The sequence below is a fragment of the Cupressus sempervirens genome, chromosome 6 (assembly GCF_028749045.1).
Source record: "Cupressus sempervirens isolate cs-2001-9-10 chromosome 6, ASM2874904v1, whole genome shotgun sequence".
NCBI classification, from domain to species: domain Eukaryota; kingdom Viridiplantae; phylum Streptophyta; class Pinopsida; order Cupressales; family Cupressaceae; genus Cupressus; species Cupressus sempervirens.
Genome location: NC_143123.1, coordinates 237326981 through 237352741, shown reverse-complemented (window position 1 = coordinate 237352741; position 25761 = coordinate 237326981). Strand labels below are relative to the sequence as shown.

At 33.7% G+C, this 25761-nt stretch overlaps 1 protein-coding gene across 1 annotated transcript; it reads right to left on the bottom strand.

The window, feature by feature from the left end:
• Positions 1 to 8560: 8560 nt before the first annotated feature.
• On the bottom strand, positions 8561 to 17135 carry LOC149552126 (NADP-dependent malic enzyme-like). The gene is made up of 19 exons (XM_089787608.1): positions 16786 to 17135; positions 14919 to 15039; positions 14554 to 14628; positions 14080 to 14231; positions 13878 to 13983; positions 13435 to 13500; positions 12654 to 12749; positions 12485 to 12556; positions 12067 to 12150; positions 11746 to 11844; positions 10938 to 10985; positions 10793 to 10846; positions 10450 to 10548; positions 10201 to 10290; positions 9927 to 10004; positions 9609 to 9683; positions 9229 to 9319; positions 8999 to 9127; positions 8561 to 8854 (listed from the first exon to the last, which is right to left on the bottom strand). The coding sequence occupies exons 1-19, from the start codon at positions 16935 to 16937 to the stop codon at positions 8766 to 8768; spliced, it is 1776 nt and encodes a 591-aa protein (XP_089643734.1). The 5' UTR covers positions 16938 to 17135; the 3' UTR covers positions 8561 to 8765.
• Positions 17136 to 25761: the final 8626 nt, after the last annotated feature.

Here is a 25761-nt window from a genome sequence, read left to right as displayed (position 1 = left end):
GTGGGTCATTTAGGCTCCACGAGGTCAAGTGGTAGTGCATTTTCTTTTACCATTGAGATCGGATAGTTTGATGTTGAGGCTGGAATTCTCTGTTCTGCATTTCCTTTCATTTTATCTAATCTTGTATTTCTATGATGGATGGTTATACTCTAAGTGTATTGTATTTGATTTTATAGATCTTATGAAACTATGTAATATATTCATGATGTATATTCTTTGAGTTGTTCATACCCTATGACTTGTACAGTGGATGATCATGCATTCTAGTTATGTCAAGTGGCATTATATGTAATTGTATATTATTTAAATGGATTCATACTTGTAGTTATTTCATGATGTGGAATTATTTTAGATTATGGTAAAAACAGGTTTTGAAAGGGCCCTGGAACCTTTTTAACAAAAACAAGAAAGATAGGCAATTAAGACCACCAGGAACAGTCCTGAAACCTACTGAAAAGCAGAATGAAAATCAGGTTTTACAAGGACCTGAAACCACTAGCAAAGTTCAATAAAAGTATCCAAGTTTTACAAGGACCTAGAACCTGAAAAAAAGTTTTACCAAAAAACAGAACCAGAACCAGAAACCAAAACCAAAAACATAGACCAGAAAAAGGACCTAAACATAAACAAAAATAACACAGAAGACCCAAAGCTTCTATTGCAGATCCATAATCATCTTGACAGCCTCCTTCCCGATCATAACAGTGTTCTGAATGGAGTTGGCAACCGAAGTCGCAGCAGCTTGCAAGGCTTGTTATGTGTTAGATTTAATATTAATTAAACTTAAATGTAATTCTACGTCATGGGACCCTTAGGAGATGTAATCTATTTATCATGGTTGTTATGCATGTAAGTTAATGCTTCTGCTATTTTATCTCTTGTTGTTATTGCTTCGGCTATATTATTTCTATTGTTATTAAGTCATTATCTTTCAAAAAAAATGTTTGACAAACTTAGTGAAACTTTAGGTCAATTTCTTTTGGGTTCCTTTGTTGGGTGTTACATCTGGTATCAAAGCTTGAGTTTCTACATTGGGAGCTCTAGGTATATTGGAATGTCACTAGTTGTTAACTAGTTGACTGAAACAAAACTTGAACTATTATATGTATCTATTACAAACTTGAACCTAAACTATTTGAACAAAAAAATTAGAAGCAGTGAAACTTTTGAACATGAAACTTCGAAACTCATAACATTTATGTTCTTGACTTTTGATTTATGTCTATACATCATAAATTTTATATCAAAATGGATTTAGAGATGTTGATCTTTTGTTTGGAGTGTTTTAGGGGATCTATTTAAGTATTTGTTAAAAAGATGATTGTTGGATCAATATAGTTTTCGGTTTATTATTAAACCAGAATCATATTTCTCTAAGTAATTGAAAGTGTATACGTAGTTAACTTAATTGAATTAGTTTCTTAAATGAACTTTTGTTTGACATTATAGATAGTACTCTTTGACTTTTAGTTATCCTAGTCATTGTAGTAGGCTTCCAAGAGTAAGTCTAAGTCTAGGAGAAGTGGATGCAATGCCTACCCTAGTTTAGTTTTATCTTTCTTGTAGGCTTCCTAGAGTAAGCTTAAGTCTAGGGGGAGTAGATGTAATGCCTACCCCTAGTTGACTTTTTTGATTGAATTGTCTAATTTTTTTAGGCCTATTTTATTTTTATGTTTAAGACTAGTAGTACTTGATCAGGTTTGATTAGATGTATTTCATACTCAGTTGATATATGTGATGAGTTATTTAGTTATTTCAGTTGATACTTGCATGTGTATGGTGTACATGTATGTTTTACTTTATGATTGATGTTCTTGATGTGGTTGAGGGAGGGACTCATCGTCATCTACTAGTTGGGATCTACATGATGTACGACTCCTCGTCATTTCTTGTTTAGTTTAGAATATATTAGTATGTACATGTGTGGATTTTATGCAGATTGCAGGTACCAGATATTGACTTCCTTGAATTGCTAAGATGAGCGTACCTTATCATAGTATTTCAACAATATAAGTGGGGAGATAATTCTTGAGTTTGAACCCTAAACCCTAAGCCAATTGTCCTAGAAAGTAGGATAAGCATCTAAGTTTTTTACTCATCTGAATTCGTCAAGTGACATGAATTTGTGATTTTGACCCTGGAATTGATTTAGTTTTATGTTCTTTATGATTAGTTTTCGTATTTAGTTTTGTGGGTCTGTGGTAATTTTCTATTATAATTAAATCATATTAAAAAATAATTTGATGATTTAATTTAATGGAAATTTTATAAACAAATTTGATATTTAATTATATTTAATTAACTAAGAAATTAATTAAATTAAATAATCAAATATAAAATATTTTATTAAAGTTCTAATTTAGGTGTATTTATATTTATTTTATTTAATAATTATTATTTAGAGTTTTATTTTTAATAATAAACTCTAAATAATATTATTATTTAAATTAATAAATATATTATTAAAACACCTCATAACTAACTAGAGAGAGAAAACATAAATTTAATAAAGTTTATTTTAATTAAATTGCACAAAGTTTATGCATGAAAATTAAAAAATAATAAAAGATAAAGATCAACAAGTCTTCTCGTGTGATTGCAGAATCGAAGCCCTAAATTTAGGGGAGAACTCTTTATCAGAGATCTAGAGCTCATTTTGCAAAAACAAAGGTTTGGAGGAGCCAATTTTTGAAAAAAAGGTTTTTGAAAGGAAAAGGAGTTGTTTGCGAGTTTTGTGCGTTTGTCATTTAGCATCAAATCCAGGTAGGATCTTGTGGGTTTATGTAGTAGTTGCTTGTTCCTGATTTCTCTATCTTCTCTATATTTGTCAATCTGTTTTCAAAATTGTATTGATTTGAAACCCTTGTATGTGATTTTATCATTCTTCATTTGAGAAACCTCTATATATAAATTGAATTTGAAACCCTTGTTCGTGATATTATTGTTCTTCATTTTGAGATTATTTGTATATGAATTGGGAATTTGAAACCCTTGTTTGATAAAATCAATTTATGTTATTGAAATTGTCTATGATTTAAGTTTGAAACCCTCATGTTGGAAGTATTGTTCTTTGTTTCTTGAAAATATTTGTGAATGGATTTTAGTTTTGATACCGTTGTTTAAGTAATTGGAATCAGAATGTGGGTTTTGTAATGAAAATCAAGTTTGTTTTATCAATTCGGTTGTTTATCCTAGGTTTCTATATCAAATCTAATTGGGAGAATCATATATATATATATATATATATATATATATATATATATATATAGTGATTATTGTAATAATTATAAATACATATATATTTATAAAATTGCAAAACTTCTATTGTAGGGGGGTTGTTACTGGTTGTGTTTATTATCAATATAATTATTTTTTAAATTAATTGTTTTGGGGAGGTAGGCCACCGATCCTACCTCCCTCCTCCTCCCTTTCTTTCTATCGATGGCTCTATTTTCTATTTTTAAAAATTATATAAAAATTAAAGTTTTTTTGGTGGGTGGGGAACACCACCCGCCCACCCCCTACCTTTCCTTGCCTAGTACGTGGCTTACTATCACAGCGGCTCATGCTACCTTGGCAACATTGAGCGCTACTCAGCAGTGGCTGACATTGCCATGACAACGTTGAGTGTTGTTGTTGTAGCAGTCACGCATGGCGTGAAAAGCCCCTTGGACTATATACAAACTTTTTAAAATTTTAAATTATTATTTAAAAATATGTTCTTTTTAATTTTATAAATTAATTAATATAATTTATGTATTATTATTAATTATTAGTAATATTTTTTAGGTTATTAAATGTATGGTTATTATCATTAATAAATAATTTTGATATTATTTTATTAATGTAAATAATTATTATTTTAATAATTTAATAATATATTATTTAATATTAATAATATCTGGTAAATCTAATAATTAATATTAGATTTTAATTAATGTTTAATTGAAGATTTGCATTAAATGGATTTACTTCTAACATTTATCTATATGTTATATTGATAATTTTAATTCAATTAGAAAATTGATGACTTTTAATAAAATATGGATTTTTCTTAGAATGAGTCAGTTAGAAATGGAAATGATTTATAACACTAGGGAAATTTTATAATACATAAACCTTAGTAATTATAATACTTTGAAAAGATGAAAACTGTAACATGTAGGTTTACTGAAATCTTGTGTTTTGAAAATGAATTGAACTATGAAACAATGTTTAAACAACCTTGTAGGAATTGTTAAATTGTTTGGGATTGTAGTGAACTTGGAAACCATAGTGAATCTAGCAACTAGAGAAATGAAAATTGAAACCTTGATTGAGATCAAAAATATTATCAACAGTAATATTTGGAAATGAAAACAAAAACGTAAACCCCATTTGGAATTGAAAATTCTATAAACAATAATACTTGGAAAAGAAAACTGAAGCCTTAGTTGTTATTTAATCTTTGTGTTTTGAAAACAAAAAATGAGAACTTGAAAACCTATAAGTGAAAATTGAATGTTTATGTTATCAAACCTAATGAATTATGAAAAATTACTTTTGTATGCACTTTATGTGGTGTGTGATTTACTGGTGTTGGGATTTTTGGAGTTTACTTAGCTTTGGCCAATCATGATGTTTACTAGAGGCTTGGGAGTTTTGTTTTGTGATGACGTGATGATGCTTTGTACACAATCTTTTATACACAACCATGGTGATGTGTCTGTGTTCTATGATGAGTTTGGTAAGATATTTTGGTGTGTTTTCCAGTTCTTGTGTAGAACTAAGGTGGATGATGTGTCTTTCTTGATATAACCTTTGAGTCTTTGGTCAGTTATCTTTTGATTGCTTCCCAATTGCTTGTATAGGATTGAGGTGATTAAATGATTTGTTTTTGGTGATGTCATGTTATGACATGGATTTGGTTTATGTTTACTTGATTTTGGATCAGTCCTCTTAGGATGATCGTATTGGTGAAATCTGTGATTATTATCAGTAATATTTTAGTACTTTCCAGTTGCTTGTTTAAGAACTAAGGTGTGGTTTATAGTTATTTGAGATCTTTTTCTTTTGCTGAGCTTAGGGTAGGTTATATGTATGTCATGTTGGGAAGTGGCTTGCAATGGAAACTGAGGCCCTAAAGAGGTTGGCGGGTAAATCAGTGTAGGTTATTTTAATAAGTGATAACATTTCATTAAATGGATTTAAAATGAATTAATAAGATATTGGTATCACAGAAAGTCACTAGCGGGTCCGAAGTATTAAAAGACTACCAAGGTATCCTTAGAGTTGGATTGTTAGTATGTCTTGTCTGTACAAAAGATATTGATGCCACATAGAGACATTAGGGGGTCTAGAGTCCATAGTGGCTACCAGGGTAACCTTAGAGTTGGTTCATGTGATGACACTTACCCACTTGCATAGTAGATTTCCTACGTGTATGTGTTGCCTCTAGGTTTAGTTGATACTTGTGTCTTGGTACCCTTTGAGATAGTTTGCTTCCAAGTGATTCCTTGCACCTAGATGTTGGTTTTGACTTTTGAGTTTGTTATCCTATTTGGGACTTGGGACTACCTCCTTATTAAGGTTGGAGTGGGCCATTTAGGTTCCACGAGGTCAAGTGGTAGTGCATTTTCTTATACCATTGAGATCTGACCATTGGATGTGTTTGTGTAGGTGTTCCTTTCCATTTGATCTTGTATTTCTATGATGGATGGTTATACTTTTAAGTGTATTGCATTTGATTTTATAGATCTTACAAGATGATGTTATCTATTTCATGATGTATATTATTTTAGCCTTTCATACCTTGTGATGTGTACAATGGATGATTGTGCATTATGTTTATTGCCATGTGGCATCTTATATAATTGTATGTTATTTAAATGGATTTGTACTTGTAGTTATTCTTTAATATGGATGTGTTATATATTGGATTTAGTGTTAATTAAAACTTAAATGTGATTCAATATCATGTGACCCTTAAGAATTGTAATATGTTTTAGGGTATGTGTTTATGTGAATTTTAATGCTTCTACTATATTACATATATTGTTGTTAAGTTATTATTTATTATTTTAAAAAAAAATTGTTTGGCAAACTTAGTGAAATTTTAGTTTAATTTCTTTTGGGTTACCCAACAGGGCATTGCATATATATAATATCAAATCATAAAAACACATAATTCATCTATGAACCTAGGTCTAGAGATTGCATTTAAAAATGTCTTGAGAAGATATGATAAACTAAAAATATCAAACATATAATAATAAAAGATTGCAAAACATGTCCTAAACTAGAGAGTCATCTAGATGAATATGAACAGAGCAACGGTCTGACTAAGACTCGTGAACATTATTTGACTATGACGTACCAACTGGCCCCTACAAATTTAGTACTATAATTGATTATACACACACACACACATTTGTATAATTATGTAAAATATTTAAAATATAAAAATTTACACAAGTACATGTACACATTTAAAAGTCTATTTAAAATCCACCTCAACACTATTAGGTGTTGCATCCACCAAATTTGTCATGCCAATACAATTTGAGACAACATTGGTAGTAGTATGCTCTATTAGTTGTGCCTACAAAAATATTATACATGTATGCACTTGAGCACACATGCATGAGTTCACAATTGAATTTTCATTATTAAACTAAAAAATAAGTGTACACTATTGTAAAAAGGAAATTTAAAAGTGGTACCTGAGTTTGAGAAGAAAAAGGATTATCACTACACACTATGGTGTCATCGATAGATGTTGTATCTCCAACTGTCATAATCCTCTCTAGTAATGAAAAGTGATAGTGGATATGTAGCTGAGATGAGAGTGGTGTAAAGTCAAATGGCTGCAATAAAATATCCATATATGATCCTATATCAATACCCATGTCAACTTTACTCAACCTTCACAACTCCTCAAAAGCCTCAAATTCATTAGTAGTGTTGTAGATATCTCCAACTCGCATCCCTTCATCTAGAGTTGTAGTAGAGTGTTGTCTAGAGTGATGTCTATGACCTAATGACTTGTCTTATGCCACTACAAATACATGGTCATGTCCAAATTTGCTGGTATCTTTGACACTCTATATGGGTATCCTTTACAAATATCCAGTTTAGGAATATGATTCTAGAAGATCATCTTTAAAAATTGTTTCATATCCATGTGTGTTTGATCTCTAGTAAGCCCATGTTTATCGTCTGTTGTATGAAGAGTTGCAACCTATAGGTCTCATCTCTTGGTGTTGTTGCCAAGTTCTGTTATAGTTGTTATTAAGATGACGACCATGTGTTGTAAGAAATCGAGAGAATATCATACATACACATCAAGTAATCTCTTATCCCCTCACCTTGACCTCCCCCTCATAAAATGGGAAAACTATCATTTTATGACAGCCCTAGAGACAAGGAACTGAACCAACTCTAAGGATACATCTCTTGAGATCTTGACTCTCAACTCTACAAAAATATTGTTAATAACCTATGGTGAAAATGATGAACACGATCTCAAACACATGTTGAGGTTATCTCCTCAAAATGGTAGTACAAATATATGTGTACAACCCCTCCTCACATATACTAATGAACTCTCTAAGCTAGTCCATTTTTCGCTTTAGCACTCTGAAATATAATGGCTGAATCAACAATATTAGGGTAAACAAAAAGTGCAACAATACATGGTCCTTGACCCTAACCCTAATTTTGACTTTGTCAATGACCTTGACCCTAACCCTAGCATTGACCCTAAACCTTGGGTGCATCATCCTCATGTATGTCCTAAGATACATCATCTCTATTGTATATCATTTAGGGGTAACATGTCAACTAAATGTTAAAGATGCACTAGACTACAAATTACAAGTGCATGTAAAATGAAAACTAATATTAAAATCTAAAATTATACATTTTTAATTTACAAATACACATATAAAAAAAAGGCATCCTAAGATACATTAATGGGTCTTGGGGTTCTTATGTGTTTAAAATGTTGTAAGGGATAGATAAAGGCCTAGAATGCCTTAAGGGATTTTAAGTGTCATAAATGGGTCTAAGGGATCCTACATTACATTAATGGATCCTAGTAGAATGCTTTAAGGGGTTGTAGGTTTCATAAGTGGGTCTAAAAGATCCTATGTTACATTAATGGATCCTAGCATATCTTAAGGGGTCTTCAAAGCAACAAAGGGTTTTTGTAAGTGTTAATGGAGCCTAAGATACATCAATAGGTCGTATGACATCCTAAGATACATTAGTGGGGCTTGGAGGTCTTAAAGGGTCTTATGTGTCTTAACATTTCATAAGGAATGGATAAGGGTCATAGAATGGCTTAAAGGGTCGTAGGTGTCATAAGTGGTCCTAAGGAATCCTCTAAATCGGTACAGCACTCCAATGCTAAGGTATAATGATGTTGATTTGTCTCTAATGTTCCTCTTTCTAATTGACCAAATCAAGCTTATAAGGATATTGTTTTTTAGTGTGTGCAATTTTCTCCCGGGAGAAACTGTTTCTTGATGGATCTAGGAATTTTTTTAGAGTAAAATTGATCTTTCGAAGCAAATAAGAATGTTTAGAAAAGAACTATAAAATTTAAAGTTTCTGAAAAATACACCCATAAAATATTATATATACAATCAGTCTCTAGATAGAAACAATGGATTATTTAGATCTTCTCTGATCCAAAGAGCCCGGATAAAATTCAGAGCTAAGCAGGCTCCATTAATGTTTATAGCGAAAGCATTTGAATTCACACGATAAAACTGATTCTGTCTTCATCTGTAAGACCTGTAAAGTGGACTGTACATGCAACTTTCAGCATATGCCACCAAATTTGCAGGACGTGGGAGGCGTGTGGCCAATCCTGAAACAGCACATGAAACATTTTCATTATCTGGCTTTAAAAAATGTGAACTTAATGTCTTGGAACCAAACCCAGTTCCAGAAAAGAAACAAAACTTCAGGTGTCCTTTCCTAGAATTCTAAGATACCAATGTACACCACATACCAAGCTCATATGCTTTTTTTGCAACTCCTGCAGCAATCTGAGCCGAAATCTTTCTGATATCTCGGAATGGTGGGTAGATAAGCCCTTGTTCAAGATGCTCTTCAGTGACATGATTAGCTAACGCCTCAGCTGTTTCACAAGATAATTCAATTACAATACACCTTAGGTAATGAAATTTCATGTAAGAAATTTTAATTCCTAGGAAAAGTCAAAGTAGATTAAGGCCTTACCAGCTGCCAGCATCATCTCATCATGCACACGGATTGAACCTGACATGACCAATCCTAAGCCAAAGCCAGGGAAAATGTACGCATTGTTTGACTGTGAAATAGAAAAGGAAGCATGAGTACTCAGAGAAACCCTTTAAATGTTCCTCATTATTTCCTATCAAATAAGTTGGGACACTTGTGAGGTTCTTCAACAACAGATTCAAGTTGATCTTTGGTCCTATATCAACTAAACATTGCAATCCTGATTATCTAATAGTATATAGTGGGAGAGCCTCAAGTCATGCAGAGCATAGCGTTTACTAATAATGCAAATCTAATCGGGAAATTAGAAGACTCTGCTCTAGGAGTCTTCGATGTTGTGATGTAATAATGAATATAACCTGTCCAGGAGTAAAAGTCTTCCCATTCAGTGTTACAGGATCAAATGGACTTCCACTTGCAAAGATTGCACGCCCCTGCAGAACATTAGAAAGTTAAACAGTTCATTATAAAGAGAAGTATTTTTGCAAAGAAGAAATGAAATATGGCAAACATATGCTTTTCTTCTCTTTAAGACTTACAATCTTAATTGTACCTGCCATTCACTTAACATTAATGAAAATGAATGTGCCTGATACAGGCTCTTGCATGTTCATGTCAAAATACCAGAATTAACTCAAGAATATTCTTCATGATTGCACCCTAAAATAAATCAATACCTCACTCCAAGTGTAAGCCTCCTCTGCAGTACATTCAGACTGGCTAGTCGGATTGGAGAGAGCCAAAATAATAGGTTTCTGCAAAATCAGTTCCACATAAGCACCTTTAGTCTTTCTTTAGCTCACAAATGCACTTCTCACTCAGCCAGATGAAATATTTGAGTAAGAAGATAAGGAAGAAATGTGCATGAAAGGGCAAGGTGACAAGAAAAATAAGCATATCATGTTGTTTTACTTAAGTTACAAAGAGGTAATGATAAAAATGAATGTCTACCTCGTTAAAAGAGGAAACAGACTCAATTACTTCTTTTGTGAACGTTTTCCCAACCCCTGATGTACCAATCAATGCAGTTGGCTTGATTGCCTGAACCATACATTAAGTCTAGAGTTGGGTACTTTGTTGATAGGAAAGATATCATATCAATTCTTGAAACCAATCTTACATAATGCAGAATATCTACAAAAATGGGGCTAATTCCATAAATAATAATCCAAAAAGTGTGTTTAAATCTCAAAATCGAACCTTCACTGCATCCACAAGTTCTTTGTGCTGTTCATGCTCATGTGCCCATGGCTTCTTGAAGTGTTGTAGGGATTCCATTCTTGATTTCACTATGAGTCCCTGTAAGGCAACCAATTTGCCTTTAAAAAACAGCTAATTGAGTTGCTACCAACTAAAGCTTCAAAACCCCAAATTGATGGATACTTATGTTTGCATCAAAATTATGTTATGGCATATGACTTATAATTGCTGATTATATAATAAAAAGCAAAAAACCAAAGAACGAAGGTATGAAACATATTAGCATGCACTCTGTTCTCAAAAGAAGTAACTAAATCTAACTGAGAAGGATAAAGTACTATACTTTGGAGTCCACCAACCATATTTTCTCACGAGCCTCCTCCAGTGACTTGTTACTCTGAAAATGTAGACAGATATTACCATACAGGCCCTTTTGAATAGTTTCCCAAGAAAAACTTCTGAAAGAAATAGCATTTGTGATAACGTGCCTGTTTTGACATTTCAAGTGCTATTAGTTCTGCAATACCTGTTCCTGCCTGCACAAAATTACCCCATAGTCTGTGGTGAGAACTTTTTGGGACCAAACACATCTATGACTGTAAAATTTGGAATGTATTTGGACACTTGTAATTTGAAGATGGTCTAAACTAATAACCAAAAAAGATGTATAGTGGATATTGGTTTTCCAGGCTTAAGTACAATATAATAAGAATTGCTAGGCAAAAGCATGTATACTTATGAAAATATATAACCTTGGGTTTAATTCAATATAATTAAGCTATAAAAATGGGTATTACATTTGGTGCACAGAAAGAATCAATAAAATTTCTAAAGGTTGAGTATCATGGCTCAGGAGTGAGAGCTGAAGGAAATGGATAGTACAGAAAATGCAAAAAGTATGTGCAAAGGGAGAACCTCAATCAACAAAGTGCACAATTGATTAAAAATGGTTAACAGAAGTAAGTGATACTTGGTGTCAAAAATGTTGCAGTTTCCTCAAGTTTTAATAATTATGTATTTTAAATGCATGTTGTTTGACATCAATATTAGTAAAACCCTATTGAAGTAGACTGTGCAGGTGGGTAATCTCGTCACATAGTTTCAACTGTATGGGACAAACACAACACAATCTTAACTTGGGGGAAAAAAAGAGTAAAAAGTTCGTATGGTGGTTGTCATGCTTTGGATATAAAATTCTAGATGATAAATTCCCTGTCAATTTGTCTTGATGTTTCAAGAGAATACAGTCACTACCCTATCATCATCATATATTCATAAATAGCCAGAGTAATTTACCTCTCCAGCTCCAAGGAAAAGAAAGGTATGATCAGCCAATGTTCCACCAGTCAGCTTTAACGATGCAACCAACCCTGCAAGCACCACTGCAGCTGTACCCTGCAATGCTTCAATATATCCTTGATTAGACATTGCCAAATCAAATTCATAAATCTTAACAAGTATATAATTGTAAACTCACACAATATCAACAAGGAAGCATTTTTTGAGTCCTAAGTAGATCACAGACGTATTAGGAATATTTCTCAGACTAAGAAAGACTTATTTTTTTTGTTCATAGGTTGTAGTGTGCACTACAGATATACCGAATTGCAAAAATACCTGGATATCGTCATTAAAAGCCAGATGAGTTGTGCTATACTTTGCCAGCAATTCAAAGGCATTGTGATTAGCGAAGTCTTCAAACTGGAACCAGAATGCACATTTCATCAATTCAAACTACAGTTTTCAAAATTCATCTCTTAGGGATTTTTTAGCAGATTGAAATCTATAGTGAACATCAAAATCAGTTTTAGAATTACAGGAAATGTTTTGATGATGCAGAATTTTTTCGTTTTCATACTTTGTTGGTGTGGTGGTCAACAATTTTAGTTGTATAGAATACAGGAAAAGTTAAACAAAACAGTAGAAAACTTGGAATGATGCTACATCAAGAACATGTTATTATACACACGGGTAGGCAACAATACTACCAGCCACAAATGAAATTGACAGAGGAAATGATTTTTCAAAACCCAACCTGGACCAGGACTTTCTCTCCATAGTTTTGCTTGACAGCAGACATGAACTCATCAAGGAGGTCATAGTATTCCTGGAAAGCAGAAAATTTTATTAATAGCTTCATGATATGTTACTACTTATTGAAGAAGTAATCAAACATGTATATAGTGTATCAATGAAAAGGAAACCTGGCCAGTAATACGCTTTTGCCGAAGTCCAATGTAAAATTCATCGTTTAACAGCTCCTCATTGTTGGTTCCCACATCAATTGTAACGGGAAGGCACTGTTTGGATACAAGCATGGTAGTGATTGAACAAAGAGATCACAAAACAATTTACAAGGCAAAAGACATGCAATATTGACTGCGATAACATCTTCAGTCAGTCATGCAGTCGCAAATGAACCATAGCCAAAGAGGTACTGAAACATACATATAACAGGATGGTCCCATATAGCTGCTTAACTAATTAGCTTCTTAATTTTTTTGCAGCACAGGTGGTTTAATGTAAATTTTTAATCAAGCACAAAGGATATTTTGGAATAATGGTGGCACTACTACAATTTACTATTTAGGACTAAAATTAAGTTATCAGTGGATAGCAATGCCTGAAACAATGCAGCCACTTTCTAATGAGAAATGTGCAACATGGCTGAATGTGTTTCCTTCTATTCCCTTGTCTCAATTAAAAACATATATATGGTAAAATAAAGGATTTCACAACTGCTTATAATAAGAAGAAAAATACACCAGCATGGGACCACTAAAAAGGCTTATAATAAGAAAAATTAAAGCAACGCCTGCTAAATAAGATGAAATGACCAGCCACATGGGACCTCCTAAATTTCATAACAATAATCACGCTTCTCAAACTAGAGGCACAGGTAAAAATCTTGCTTCCAGATTCTAAAAATTAACCTACTGATATGACATTGAAATATGACCAACTGATATTTATGCTTCAACATACCGCTGAAGGACGAACACCACCTAGTGCTGTGTACAGAGCTAGTTTGCCAACTGGTATGCCCATACCCTGCCAGTAGACCAAACTAATAAGGATTGTGAGATACATGATAGCCATAGAATGAATACAATAATGTAGCAATATGAAAAATAGAATTGAAAAGGAGATGGCAAAGTCTGAAATAACAAAAAACTAATGCAAATATTCAATATTATTATTTTCCTGTAAGTCACTTCTCTTATGACTTTCTTCTAATATCTGTGATCAAAAGAAGAAAGATGGAGAGAGAGAAAATAAAGTCATCCATTAGCTCTACTCATTGATATATAATCTGTAAAAAGATATCTCAATTTGCACCATAACCATGAAAATTTTAAATTACATAAAAAAATTCAATTTGTACCAAAAACAGAATATGATGTAGCATATTATAGTTCTTCGTTTACCTGGCAACCAAGATCCCCAAGTCCCAAAATGCGTTCACCATCAGTAACAACAATAACCTCAATATTTTTCTCATACCAGTTCTTCAAGACTTCTAGAATCTTGCCTCTGGAAATTAAATTACATATTACATTGCAGAAATTTTATAAACGGAAAGGTCACTCAAGGGATAAACATAATCAGAACAAGGAAATAATAGCATACTTCTCTTTCAAGCTGATATAAAGACCCTGTGGGCGTCTGTAGATTGATCCATATTTTTGACAGGCTTCACCAACAGTTGGAGTATAAACTATGGGAAGTAACTCTTCTACGTGGTCCACTAAGAGTTTGTAAAACAATCTTTCATTCCTTTCCTGTCATTAAAAAAGATTATATTACCTTATATTTAGTTGGTATCACACTTCATAGGCTTCTCTAAACCAACAACATTGAGCATAGTAAGAGGTTATTCCTTTAATGCATCACAGGACTAAAGAGAGAACACACAATATGTTATTAAATAAGTAATATTTTAATGAATGCTAAGGAATTATGCCCATTTAGATTTGCAGTTGTCCATACAGGACTTAAAAATGTAGAAATCTAGTGTTTTAAGCAGATATAATGGGAAAATGGATTAGGCAAAACATATTTAATTTCTTGACAAGATTGTTAAATTTCAAAGGATGTATGTACCTCAAGGTCCATCATTGCCATGTATTTCTGTAAAGGAGCTTGATATTGACGAATCGTATTCATAAGCTTCTTTGCCTGAAGAAGGAGACAAAGTACAGTAACCAAATCTGATTTTTTTTAAAGTTAAATAAAGTCAAATCTAATGGAGGAGATAAATTTTTCATAAATGCTGTAACATCCATTCAAAAACTGCCACTGATCTTCTCTTGAATTTCAATGTACTTGTATCTCTAAGATTTTCTGGATACAATAACAGCTCAACACTCTGAATAAACACTAGAAGAATTTACTTCTGCTACTCCCATAGAAAATTAGTTCATTTAGAAAACAAAAAACAAAGGTATTTAAAGGACAGATGAAATTACTTGAAGATCCTGTGACAGGTAAACTGGTGGTAAAAGACCACGCAGGTAGTGTCTGTCTCTCTCTGTCTCCGTAAATGCCAATCCTTTGTTATAGGCAGGGTCTCGCAGTAGAGCACATCCACTGCGTCCATGAAAAAGAAAACAAGAAGATAAATGGCATTCAATGTTTGTTGATTTTGAGGGTTTAGATCACAAAACGTGTATGAGATCTACAAGAAAAAACACATTATACCCAGAAATATCTTCAACGCTCTACAACCTATTAGCCACTCTTATCCTAAGTATTTGAATTCACTAGATCTTTAATCATTTTAATTGATCATCAGCCAGCCCAAAACTATCTCATTAGTAAGAAAGTAACAATGTCATAGTTTGAGGGATAGCTAACAATTGAAAATGAAGATTCTACTCGATTTCTATAAACTAAATTTGTTCCTTCTAATTTGATGGGATGTACTTAAGAGAATGTATGAAATGATGAACAAATTCAATATCTTTAATGTTTTAACAACTCAAATATTTCTTATCAATCATGATGTTCATTGTAGCACGATCTAAAACATTGATAAAGAAAAATTGCTCACAGTTAAATCCAGAATCTATCGTTATTGAATGTGAAAATTTAATGTCTTTAATTCCCAAATCTTCAACTCGGTGTACTAAGTAAGGTTTTCTTTGCCTGCTCCTAATCATTTCTTTCAACTTTGAATTCGTTAGCAACCATTGTTAATTAGGTGCAGTTTTCTGATCAATAGTATCAATGAAACAGCCAAGATTTAAGGCCATCCAGAGCACATGATGACAAGCACAATCAGCTCTTCAATTTACAATTCTTTGATCTTGAAAATCTCTCTGGTCTAACACTTTGGTTTTAGAATACAGCACACCATTAATGCACTCGAGTGGTAACTATAACATTACTTCTGGACTCTTTTTATGTTTTATATGTACGCACATTTCAAATCATATTCAATGAAGGGAGAGGTAGATGTGTTTCCTGCTTCTTGCAAAGATGGGTCACTGAATGTAGTTTGAAACATCATGAAGAACATAATAAACAAATCCAGAAGCATTTTGATTTATTCAGTATGGACTGTGCAAAATGAATACCAACAATGGAATGGTAAGCCAGGGCAAAAGACAGACACCAGCCAGTACAAAAGACAGACACTGCCATAACTAGCCAAGCAAGAGAACTGACAAAATTCTTTACAGATCTCTACTCTGTTCATTCAGACGACTTAAACACCAAACACTAAGGCTTGATTCTTAAGCTAAAAGAGTTAAATAGTCAAAATTGTCTTGATTTTTTAAATTAAATTAGTGTGTGATGTTTAAGGGTGGCACTGTTCATCCATGACAAATAATAAACAAGCTACGTTGTCCCGTTTCTTGCATCAGTATTTCAGATTATAGTCAATGATCAGGATCTTTCTACTGTTGAACTCTCTGACGATTTTAATTATTTCAGTATACACCCAGGAAAATGAATACCAACAATGGAATAGTAAGCCAGTACAAAAGGACCCAAAATTCTTTTACAAATCTATAATCTGCTCATCCGTGACAATTGAGAATCAAGCTAAGAGTTTTCTTGTCCTGTTTCTCTATTTGATTGTGTATCTTTATTCGCATCAACATTTCAAACTATACTGAATGATCCAAACTTTCTAAATTTTAACATCTTGTTGATGGATCAAGAAGAGTAGTGATCAGCAACACGATGCAAAATAAATATACAGAATTGAATTTAGCAACATCATATTATTGATTGTAGAAAACTGATCTCTTTAAGTAAACCTACACAATCGATGATATCTCTAAGCTAAGAGCATGTAAGCAGAAAGAGCGGTGATGATGGAGTTACCTGGCAACAGTGACACTCCAAGGAGTGATGATCTGGTTTTGAGTGGCGGCATCTTCTCCATATATATCTTTAACACCACCTCCCACTGTCGACTTGGGATCCAAATCCAACACACCTGCTCCATTCCTCTGTTCCTTCAATTGGCTCTCCATTACAAATATATCAGATGCCCAAAAAGCCCTGAAACACTAGGACTACCACAGCCACACCCTTACTGATCAAACTACACTCTGCCTCCTACTCTCCACCCTACAAATCCATTTCACACCTACCCAAACAGATTTCAACAAGTTATCACAGTGTATGTTTTGGATCCTTCAAAGACAAGAGTAGACAAGAGTGACTAATCTGATAACGTGGAATGACGAGTGTACACTTGATGAAAAGTAGTAAACCACTTGTTTTGGTATTTTGGTTCGACCAGGCAGTTTCCGTTGTTTTGAAAACAGAGAGTCGTGGCGGACTAGATATTATATGAGACGTCATCCACTACATGTCCTCCATGCGAACTGTAGATTCAATAGCCTGCCGGCATACACGTGTAGTCGATTGTTTAAAGGGGAATTTGGAAATATCTATGGATAAATTCTGCTACTTCCTTTTTTCTGCGGGCTTTCAAGTTTTTGAAAAAACAAGTGGAAAAGTCGTCACTTTTTTAGAAAAATCTGTTATTGTTATATTGTTATAGGATTTAGTGTGATTTTGAGTGAAATTCATTGACCTATGTTTCATTAGTAGTGATTCAACATGAATCCATATTTTATGAGAATAAATGGAACACTTAGCACTCATTGAATCTAGGTGATACTCACTTTTTTAAAAATATCTATTATTGTGATATTGCTATCAGGATTAACTGTGTGATTTTGAGTCAAACTCATTTACCCATGTTTAATGAGTAGTGATTCAACATGAATCAATATCTCATGAGAATAAATGGAACACTTAGCACTCATTGGATCTAGGTGATGCTCACAAGGGTGAAGCACCGGGACTTCCTGGGAGGTCAACCATCCCAGTACTACTCCAGCCTGAGCGTGCTTAACTACAGAGTTTCCTCTATAGTTAAACCCAAAGCTTGCAACCTTATTTGCAAAACCTTCACCAAGTGTTGTGCCTTATGAACCATTCATTAAAAAGCCCCTTAAGCTCATCAATTGATAAGTAGGAGATAATTTCCATAGTAAGTCAAATTGTGATATTGCTATCAAGATTAACTGTGTGATTTTGAGTCAAACTCATTGACCCATGTTTCATGAGTAGTGATTCAACATGAATAAATCTCTCATGAGAATAAATGGAACACTTAGCACTCATTGGATCTAGGTGATGCTCACAGGGGTGAAGCACCGGGACTTCCTGGGAGGTCAACCATCCCAGTACTACTCCAGCCTGAGCATGCGTAACTACAGAGTTTCCTCCATAGTTAAACCCAAAGCTTGCAACCCTATTTGCAAAACCTTCACCAAGTGTTGTGCCTTATGAACCATTCATTAGAAAGCCCCTTAAGCTCATCAGTTGATAAGTAGGAGATAATTTCCATAGTAAGTCAAATTGTGATATTGCTATCAGGATTAACTGTGTGATTTTGAGTCAAACTCATTGACCCATGTTTCATGAGTAGTGATTCAGCATGAATCCATCTCTCATGAGAATAAATGGAACACTTAGCACTCATTGGAACACTTAGAATAAAGGGCTTTCTAATGAATGGTTCATAAGGCACAACACTTGGTGAAGGTTTTGCAAATGGGGTTGCAAGCTTTGTGTTTAACTATGGAGGAAACTCTATAGTTAAGCGCGCTCAGGCTAGAGTAGTACTACGATGGGTGACCTCTCGGGAAGTCTCGCTGCTTCACCCCTGTGAGCATCACCTAGATCCAATGAGTGCTAAGTGTTCCATTTATTCTCATGAGAGATGGATTCACGCTGAATCACTACTCATGAAACATGGGTCAATGAGTTTGACTCAAAATCACACAGTTAAATCCTAATAGCAATATCACAATTTGACTTACTGTGGAAATTATCTCCTACTTATCAATATCTGTTATATTTAGAGTTTAATTTTTAATTGGCATGTTAATTGTTTATAATTATTTATGTGGGAAGTTTCTTTCAACTCAGTCATCTCAAAAACTACTATCGGTTGTTTATGGTAAAAATACCTTTATGCAAATAAAATATTTTTATTTAATGTCAAAAGTTTCAATTTTATTTTATTTTAAAAATATGTTTTATAGTTAAAATAGGGTCATAAAAATTGTTGATTTTGTAAATTCTTTTGTTTTCATTAGTCAAGATATTATGTATTTGGTTGGTCATGTTATATTTGATTTTTTCTTAATATTTAATGATGTCAAATGAATGAAGTTATTAGTTTGTTCATATTTATTAGTCCCTTCTTTTAAATAGGTAGGGAACTAATGGTCTCAATTCTCAACTTCAAATAAATTTTATAATCAAAATTATTGCATATGGTTTAAAACAGATTAATTTAAAAATTAATTTTTAATCATTAATTTTATTTTTATTAGTTACTCTGAATTTTTCTAGGAGTATTATTGGTTTTTTTAAAATTTTAAAAATTAAAAAAATAAGAAATCTAGAATGTCTTGAAAGTTCCATGAGTACACCATTAAATCTTTTGTAATCTGCACACGTTGTTGGAGAGCGTGAAGTTATTCAAGACTATGAATTTGAAGACTATGATATTATCCCATTACCCATTATCTCATCATTTAAAAAATATCACATTTTAGTTATATTAAATGGTCCTATATATTTGATTAGATGTGAAACTTTGATAATGTAAAAGAAATGGTTTGTTAAAATTTTAAATGTTTTTATGACATTATTTATTTATTTCAGACTGAGTAAATATATTTATTTTATTTATCTTTTTATTTATTTATTTCTTTGTTTGTTTATCTTTTATATATGAAAAGATTTGTAAAATTTAATATAATAAAGATTAAAGTTTTGATTTTTTAAAGCTTTTTTTCTTTAGATTACACTTATTTTTATTATTAATTAGATTTATTTTGTTATGATTATTTTTCATTTAAATTAGTTTTAGTTACTAATTCGAAATGGAGTTTTGTTATTTAATTTAAGTCTTTCTTAAATTTTTTAATAGAAATAATATTTATAATTATAGAGGCGTTATGATATAAAATTCTATTTTAAAAATATCATATATTTTGATACTTACCTCTTACATAAGTCCTCTTTGCATGAACATAACTTATGATTTGAAATCATCCATTAAATACTTATATTTATTCAAATAATGTTTCATTTGCTCATTACATAAGGTAGGGACTCAAGCTCTTTGAGAGCTCTTGTATTACAATTGAAAAGGTCTTTAGTGAAAAGGTATTTTTTTGTTTGATTTATAGTTTAATGAAGGTCACGTCAATTGTCTAGTACATTTTTTATATCTCCAATAGCTAGAACATTCATTTTATAGGTAATATGTTGTGATCCTGGATGTCACAAGGCAAGGTTTTTACCCCACGCAACACCGATGATCTCCCCAAGTTGGGATGATCTTGGACCACACCTGCCACCAAAGATCCAAGCTCAACACCAGCACACACACACTTGTTAATACAATCACAAAATCTTCTTGCATAGCAAAATGTTTCAACACAATTATGGACATAGTATTTTGGGGCAAATAAGTAGCTTTATTGATTTCACCAAATGGCCCTTGGCCTAGTCTACATCAATTTCAACTATGTTGTTGATCACTACTCAAGTACTTCCCAAGAATTCTTTACAAGTTGCCACCCTTGGATATGCATCCACTCTTAGAACATTGGTATACACCTAATGTACCTCACCACCTTGGTTGTAGCTCTACATGTAGATTCCACACCCCCAACACCCTAAGTCATTGGAACTTGTCAAGGCAACTCAGGCTTAGTGTGAACCAAGTTGACTGACACGGACAAGACCCAGTTCCCCTCCTTGAATGGGGAATCCAAGTCATGCTACACTCTTCACCTTCTACTATCACTACACTGCTCACTTCACACTGCTCTGCACTACTCTAAACACCTTGCTCATTGAATGTTGTTTTGTGCCTCCTTGGATTTCTCCACCATGACACTTCGCCTTGTGAACAAAAGCAATCACCATTGAATGTTCATCTTTGAATAGCTGGGTTACTCTTATTCACCCATAATAGCTTTTGGCTTGAGGCTCACTCTTCAATAGAAATTAATCACATCTTAGTCTACTACCTAAGAAAACACTTCATGTATCCAAGTGCAACCCTTCCCCCTATGTGAATCAACCACCCCTTACAATAGATATAACTAAGATTATATGCTAGTTGTTAGTCTTAGTTAGATCTATTTTTGTTATGTTGTTCTTTTTTATTAGTAGAGTGATTATTTGTGTATTTAGGATCACAACTCTATCTCCACTAATCTTATTCATTCATTTTATAATATGCATTTCACTTGTGTTGTTATATTTGATTTTTTCTTACTATTGTGTGATTTTTTTTGAACAAGGTAATGTTAGAATTAAAGAAAAGGGATCTCCTACTTAAATAATAGTTTTTTAGTTGTAGATGGTTATGCTTGTTTTCCTTTTCCTTTTCCTTTTCCTTTTTTGTCTTTATGTCATTAAAAGAAAGACTAAAAATTTCATCCCTACATGTCTATAAAAGGTATATATTTGTAATCAAATACAATATGCCAAAATAGTGAACATTATTTCTTGATCTTAAAATCATCATATATACAAATAAATTGGGGAGCATATCGAAATTATGAATGTCAACAAGAGAAGTTAATAGATAATATGCATCAAAGTTCTTGCCAATAGTTAGAAACATAAAAGTAGGGATATATAGATGGGAATGGAAATAAAAATAATAATTGAAAAGGATCTAGTGACAGCGAAAAGTATTGTGAACTTAATTAATAAACATTAGAAAGAAATAATGATAACTCTATGTTTTTTATTAGGAAAATAGGTTTTACAGGGATCCTGAAACCCAAAGTTTTACAGCAGAAAAGACAGAAAAAAAGTTGCCTCAAAAGGCCAGAAACAAAAAGGCCCGAAGCCTGAGAAACAAAGGCCAAGAATAGAGCCTAGCGGGTAGACTAGTGTCCCTTCTTTTCCATTGCCTACAGGGTTTCTACAGCGTCACTTTCCTTTTGGTTGGCCTCTTCCTCCTGGATCGTGGGGAGGAAATGCATTTGGTCCCCCTGACTTTCCTGGATTCCAGTCTCTTTCTAAGGATCTTCCCGGCTGTTTCCATGCTCTGTACTCTGCTCCATGTTCCCCACAAGACCAGCATTGGTCAGATAGTCCCCCAGATTAACAATGTTTTCATTCAAGGTATGGAGGGTATCCACAATCTGTTTAGTCACAATCTGGTGGACAGAATCCAGCCTTTGGACCTTTTGCTTGAGTCGGGTGATTTTGTCCTCCTGATTGTCTTTGGGGTCCTGGCTTCTGTCTTTTTCCTGGCTGCCCACCTAGTCTTTACTACCTCTGGCCTTATGATCCTTGACATTGCCCCTGTTGTTGGTCTGGATGGACCTGTCCTTCAGAGTCTCAATTTCCTTAAAAAGCCACTTAATGGAGCAAAAATTGTTAATCAGGTTGTTCTTTGCATTGTTGAGAAAGTTGAAACCCGTTTCACGAACATTGTCAGAGAGAACCAGAAGAGTCGGGTCAAGGAGCTCTATGTTATATGTAAGTATATTTTATAATTTAATATTTTTAAATACTATAATTGAGAGGCTAAAATCATGAATCTCTAATTGGACTGTCAGGTGTCTTTCATTTGTTGGAAGATTAGACATTGGTCAAATCAGTCCCCATATTAATTCCAAATTATGTTTTTGCTATGTTAAAAGCCCCCAAGTCAATTATTAAGAAAATTGAGAAATTAATTAGAGATTTCCTTTGGAATAACCGGAATAGCTGGGAGACTCTGATGGAGAGGAGAGTAAAAAATATTGAGAACTACAATCACAACCTGGCAAGTCAAATGATCTCCCTCCTCGCTTCGATCAACGACAACATCCTCTCTCTCTTGGAAAATCTCAAAGATAGGAACCAGATGGAGGAAGATGATAAACAGAACAGAGACAAAGATAGGCTGGATGTGGATAAAGCCAAGGACAGCACTATGGAGCAGGATTTGACGAACGCCCAAGATCATAAGGCAGAAGAGCAACAAGAGTGCGCCGAAGCTGCCTAGACCATGCTTGAGATGGAGAAGTAGTCTGCTAGGTTGGGTCTCTGTCCTTTGGTTTTTGTTTCTCCTGGCTTTGGCTTTTTGTCTGGTCTCTATTTTTCTGGTTGGTTCTCTGGCCTTTTTAGTGGGCAGTTGTTTCGGGCTGGGCCTTTGGGCTTATTTTCAGCCGTAAGGCTTATGTTTTGGTTGGGCATTTTTTTGCTTATTTTCAGCCTTTCTTGTTGTTAAACTTATGGGTTTCAGGACCCCTTAAAACCTGTTTACCTTATCAAAAACAATATCAATCCTAAGGGTGACCATGCTTGCCATGAGGGCTTGATGGTTCTGGTTATGAATCTTCTTAAAGCTAAGAAAGTGGACATGCCCCATTTTAGTAAGAAAACTTTGGAGTGTGATATTGAGGGGAGTGAACAGGATGAGGGAAATGATGAGGATACGGAGTAGCAAGATGATGAGATGGAGGTTAAGAAGAGGAAAAAGCTAACTCCCAAGAGCTCATCTATGAAGAAAAGGAAGACTAAGGAGGTGGACTCTGAGATGGACACAGAGTCTGAGGAGGAGCCAAAGGAGGGTATAAGGTAGAAAACCATAGGCAATTCTACTATTGCTATCAGAAACAAGGGGAAGAAAATTGATAGGTTTTAAGAATTCCCTCTAATGATGAATCACTGATAAAGAGGGTGGAGTGGAAAGGTAAGAATGTGCTTGTAAGAAAACTCAAGTGCAGAAACAACTTCCTACACTAATCCCTTAAGGAAAGTATTGTGCAAATTCCTATTAAATCCTTACAATTTCATATTTGATATTATGTAAACAATAATATTGTAGTCAACCATGAATACAAAAAATAGATAGAGAAAAAATAACACATAAACACAAAGATATGCCAGTAGGAAAAAAACCTTTCAGTAAAACAACCCCACCCCTCCAAAACCTATACAATGTATTATCATCAACTCAAAGGTTACAACACACTTGCAGTGCAAGCTCTTTCAGGACATAGAAGACTTATCCAATAGCTACCAAGAATACACTAGTCACACATTCTTATCTACATCCCTAAAAGTGCTTATATAATGCGCTTTAGGGAAACTTCGAAAATAGCTCTTATGCATCATAGGAATCTGTCATAACCATTTTAGTCATGATTTCCTTACACACAATTAAATCTTCCAAAGATAGATCTTTCATGTCATAGGAATCCATCATAACTATTTTAGTCATGATTTCCTTACACACAATTAAATCTTCCAAAGATAGCTCTTATGTGTCATAAGAATTGATCATAGTCATTTCAGTCATGATTTCCTTACACACAATTTAAGATGCAGACACATGCAAGTGGAGTGACACATCAACATGCCTACTAGACATGTACACTCACACTTAATTACATTATTTGCAAAAAATACATTTACAAAAAAAATATTAAGAATAGGAATTATCCAAGGTTGAGACACCTTATTCCTAATATTCTCCCACTTGTTGAACACCTTATAAGAGCAATAGGAACATAACAAGAACTAATCGCTATTGGTCGAAAGGCCCATAGATTTCGAACACCATCTGAACTTCTTTGTGCCCACTAGTTTCATAAATGCATCTGCAACATTCTTTATAGTATCTACCTTCTCCAAATTTACCTTTCCATCTTCCACCATATCTCTCACAAAGTGAAACTGCACATCAATGTGCTTCGTTCTGGCATGGAAAGTTGGATTCTTTGCAAGGCAAATAGCACTCTAACTGTCACAACAAATAGTAATCTATCCTGCATCAACACCAATATCAGAACACAATCTCTTAAGCCAAATGGCTTCCTTACAAGCATGAGTAGTAGCTATGTACTCAACTTCTATAGTGGACAAAGCAACCACAGGTTGTCGCTTACTCATTCAACTGATGGCACCACGAAACATAGTGAACACATAAGCACTAGTGGATCTCCTATTGGCAATATCACCTGCCCAATCTACATCCACAAACTCGCAAATATAAATTGAATGCAAAGCTCTAGAAGAGTTACCATGACAACAAATGGAGTAATCTGATGTACCCCTCAAATATCTAAATACTCGCTTAATTGCATCCCAATGTACCCATCCAAGATTAGCCATAAATCAACTCAGAACTTCCACTTCTTGGGCAATGTCTAGTCTAGTACAGACCATAACATACATAAGACTACTAACTACACTAGCATAAGGTACTCTACCATGTCCTCCACCTCACTAGGAGATTTTGGACAATCATCTATAGATAACTTTGTTCCCATAGAAACAAGAACACACAATGGTCTACTATCTACCATGTTGAACCTGTCCAACACAGACTTCACATACTTACTCTAACTTAACCAAAGTTTTATGTTAGATCTATCTCTACTGATTTCCATACCCAAGATGTACCTTGCTGCCCCAAGCTCTTTCATCTCAAATTGTGTTGACAACTAAGATTTAAAATAAAAAATCATACCCTTACCCTTTACAAACAACAACATATCATCAATATATAATGCAACAATAAGAAGGCAATCATTTTCAACTATGAAGTAAACCCAATGATCTGATTTCGATCTTACAAATTCAATTGACAACACAAAGGCATCAAACTTAAGATACCACATCCTAGGAGATTGTTTCAAACCATGCAGAGACTTCTTTAATCTGCAAACCAAAGATTCTTTACCTTTAACAATGTAGTGCTCAGGCTGTGACATTTAAATCTCTTCCTCCAAATCAACATGA

Bases quoted from the DNA above. Each gene is read 5' to 3' on its own strand.
- LOC149552126 (XM_089787608.1), bottom strand. From the start codon at position 16,937: ATGGAGAGCCAATTGAAGGAACAGAGGAATGGAGCAGGTGTGTTGGAT. The intron at 14,629-14,918 runs GTAATTTCATCT...CTCCTTCTTCAG, and splicing joins ACCTGTCACAGGATCTTCAA to GCAAAGAAGCTTATGAATAC. The intron at 10,847-10,937 runs GCACGTTATCAC...CTACATTTTCAG, and splicing joins CACTTGAAATGTCAAAACAG to AGTAACAAGTCACTGGAGGA.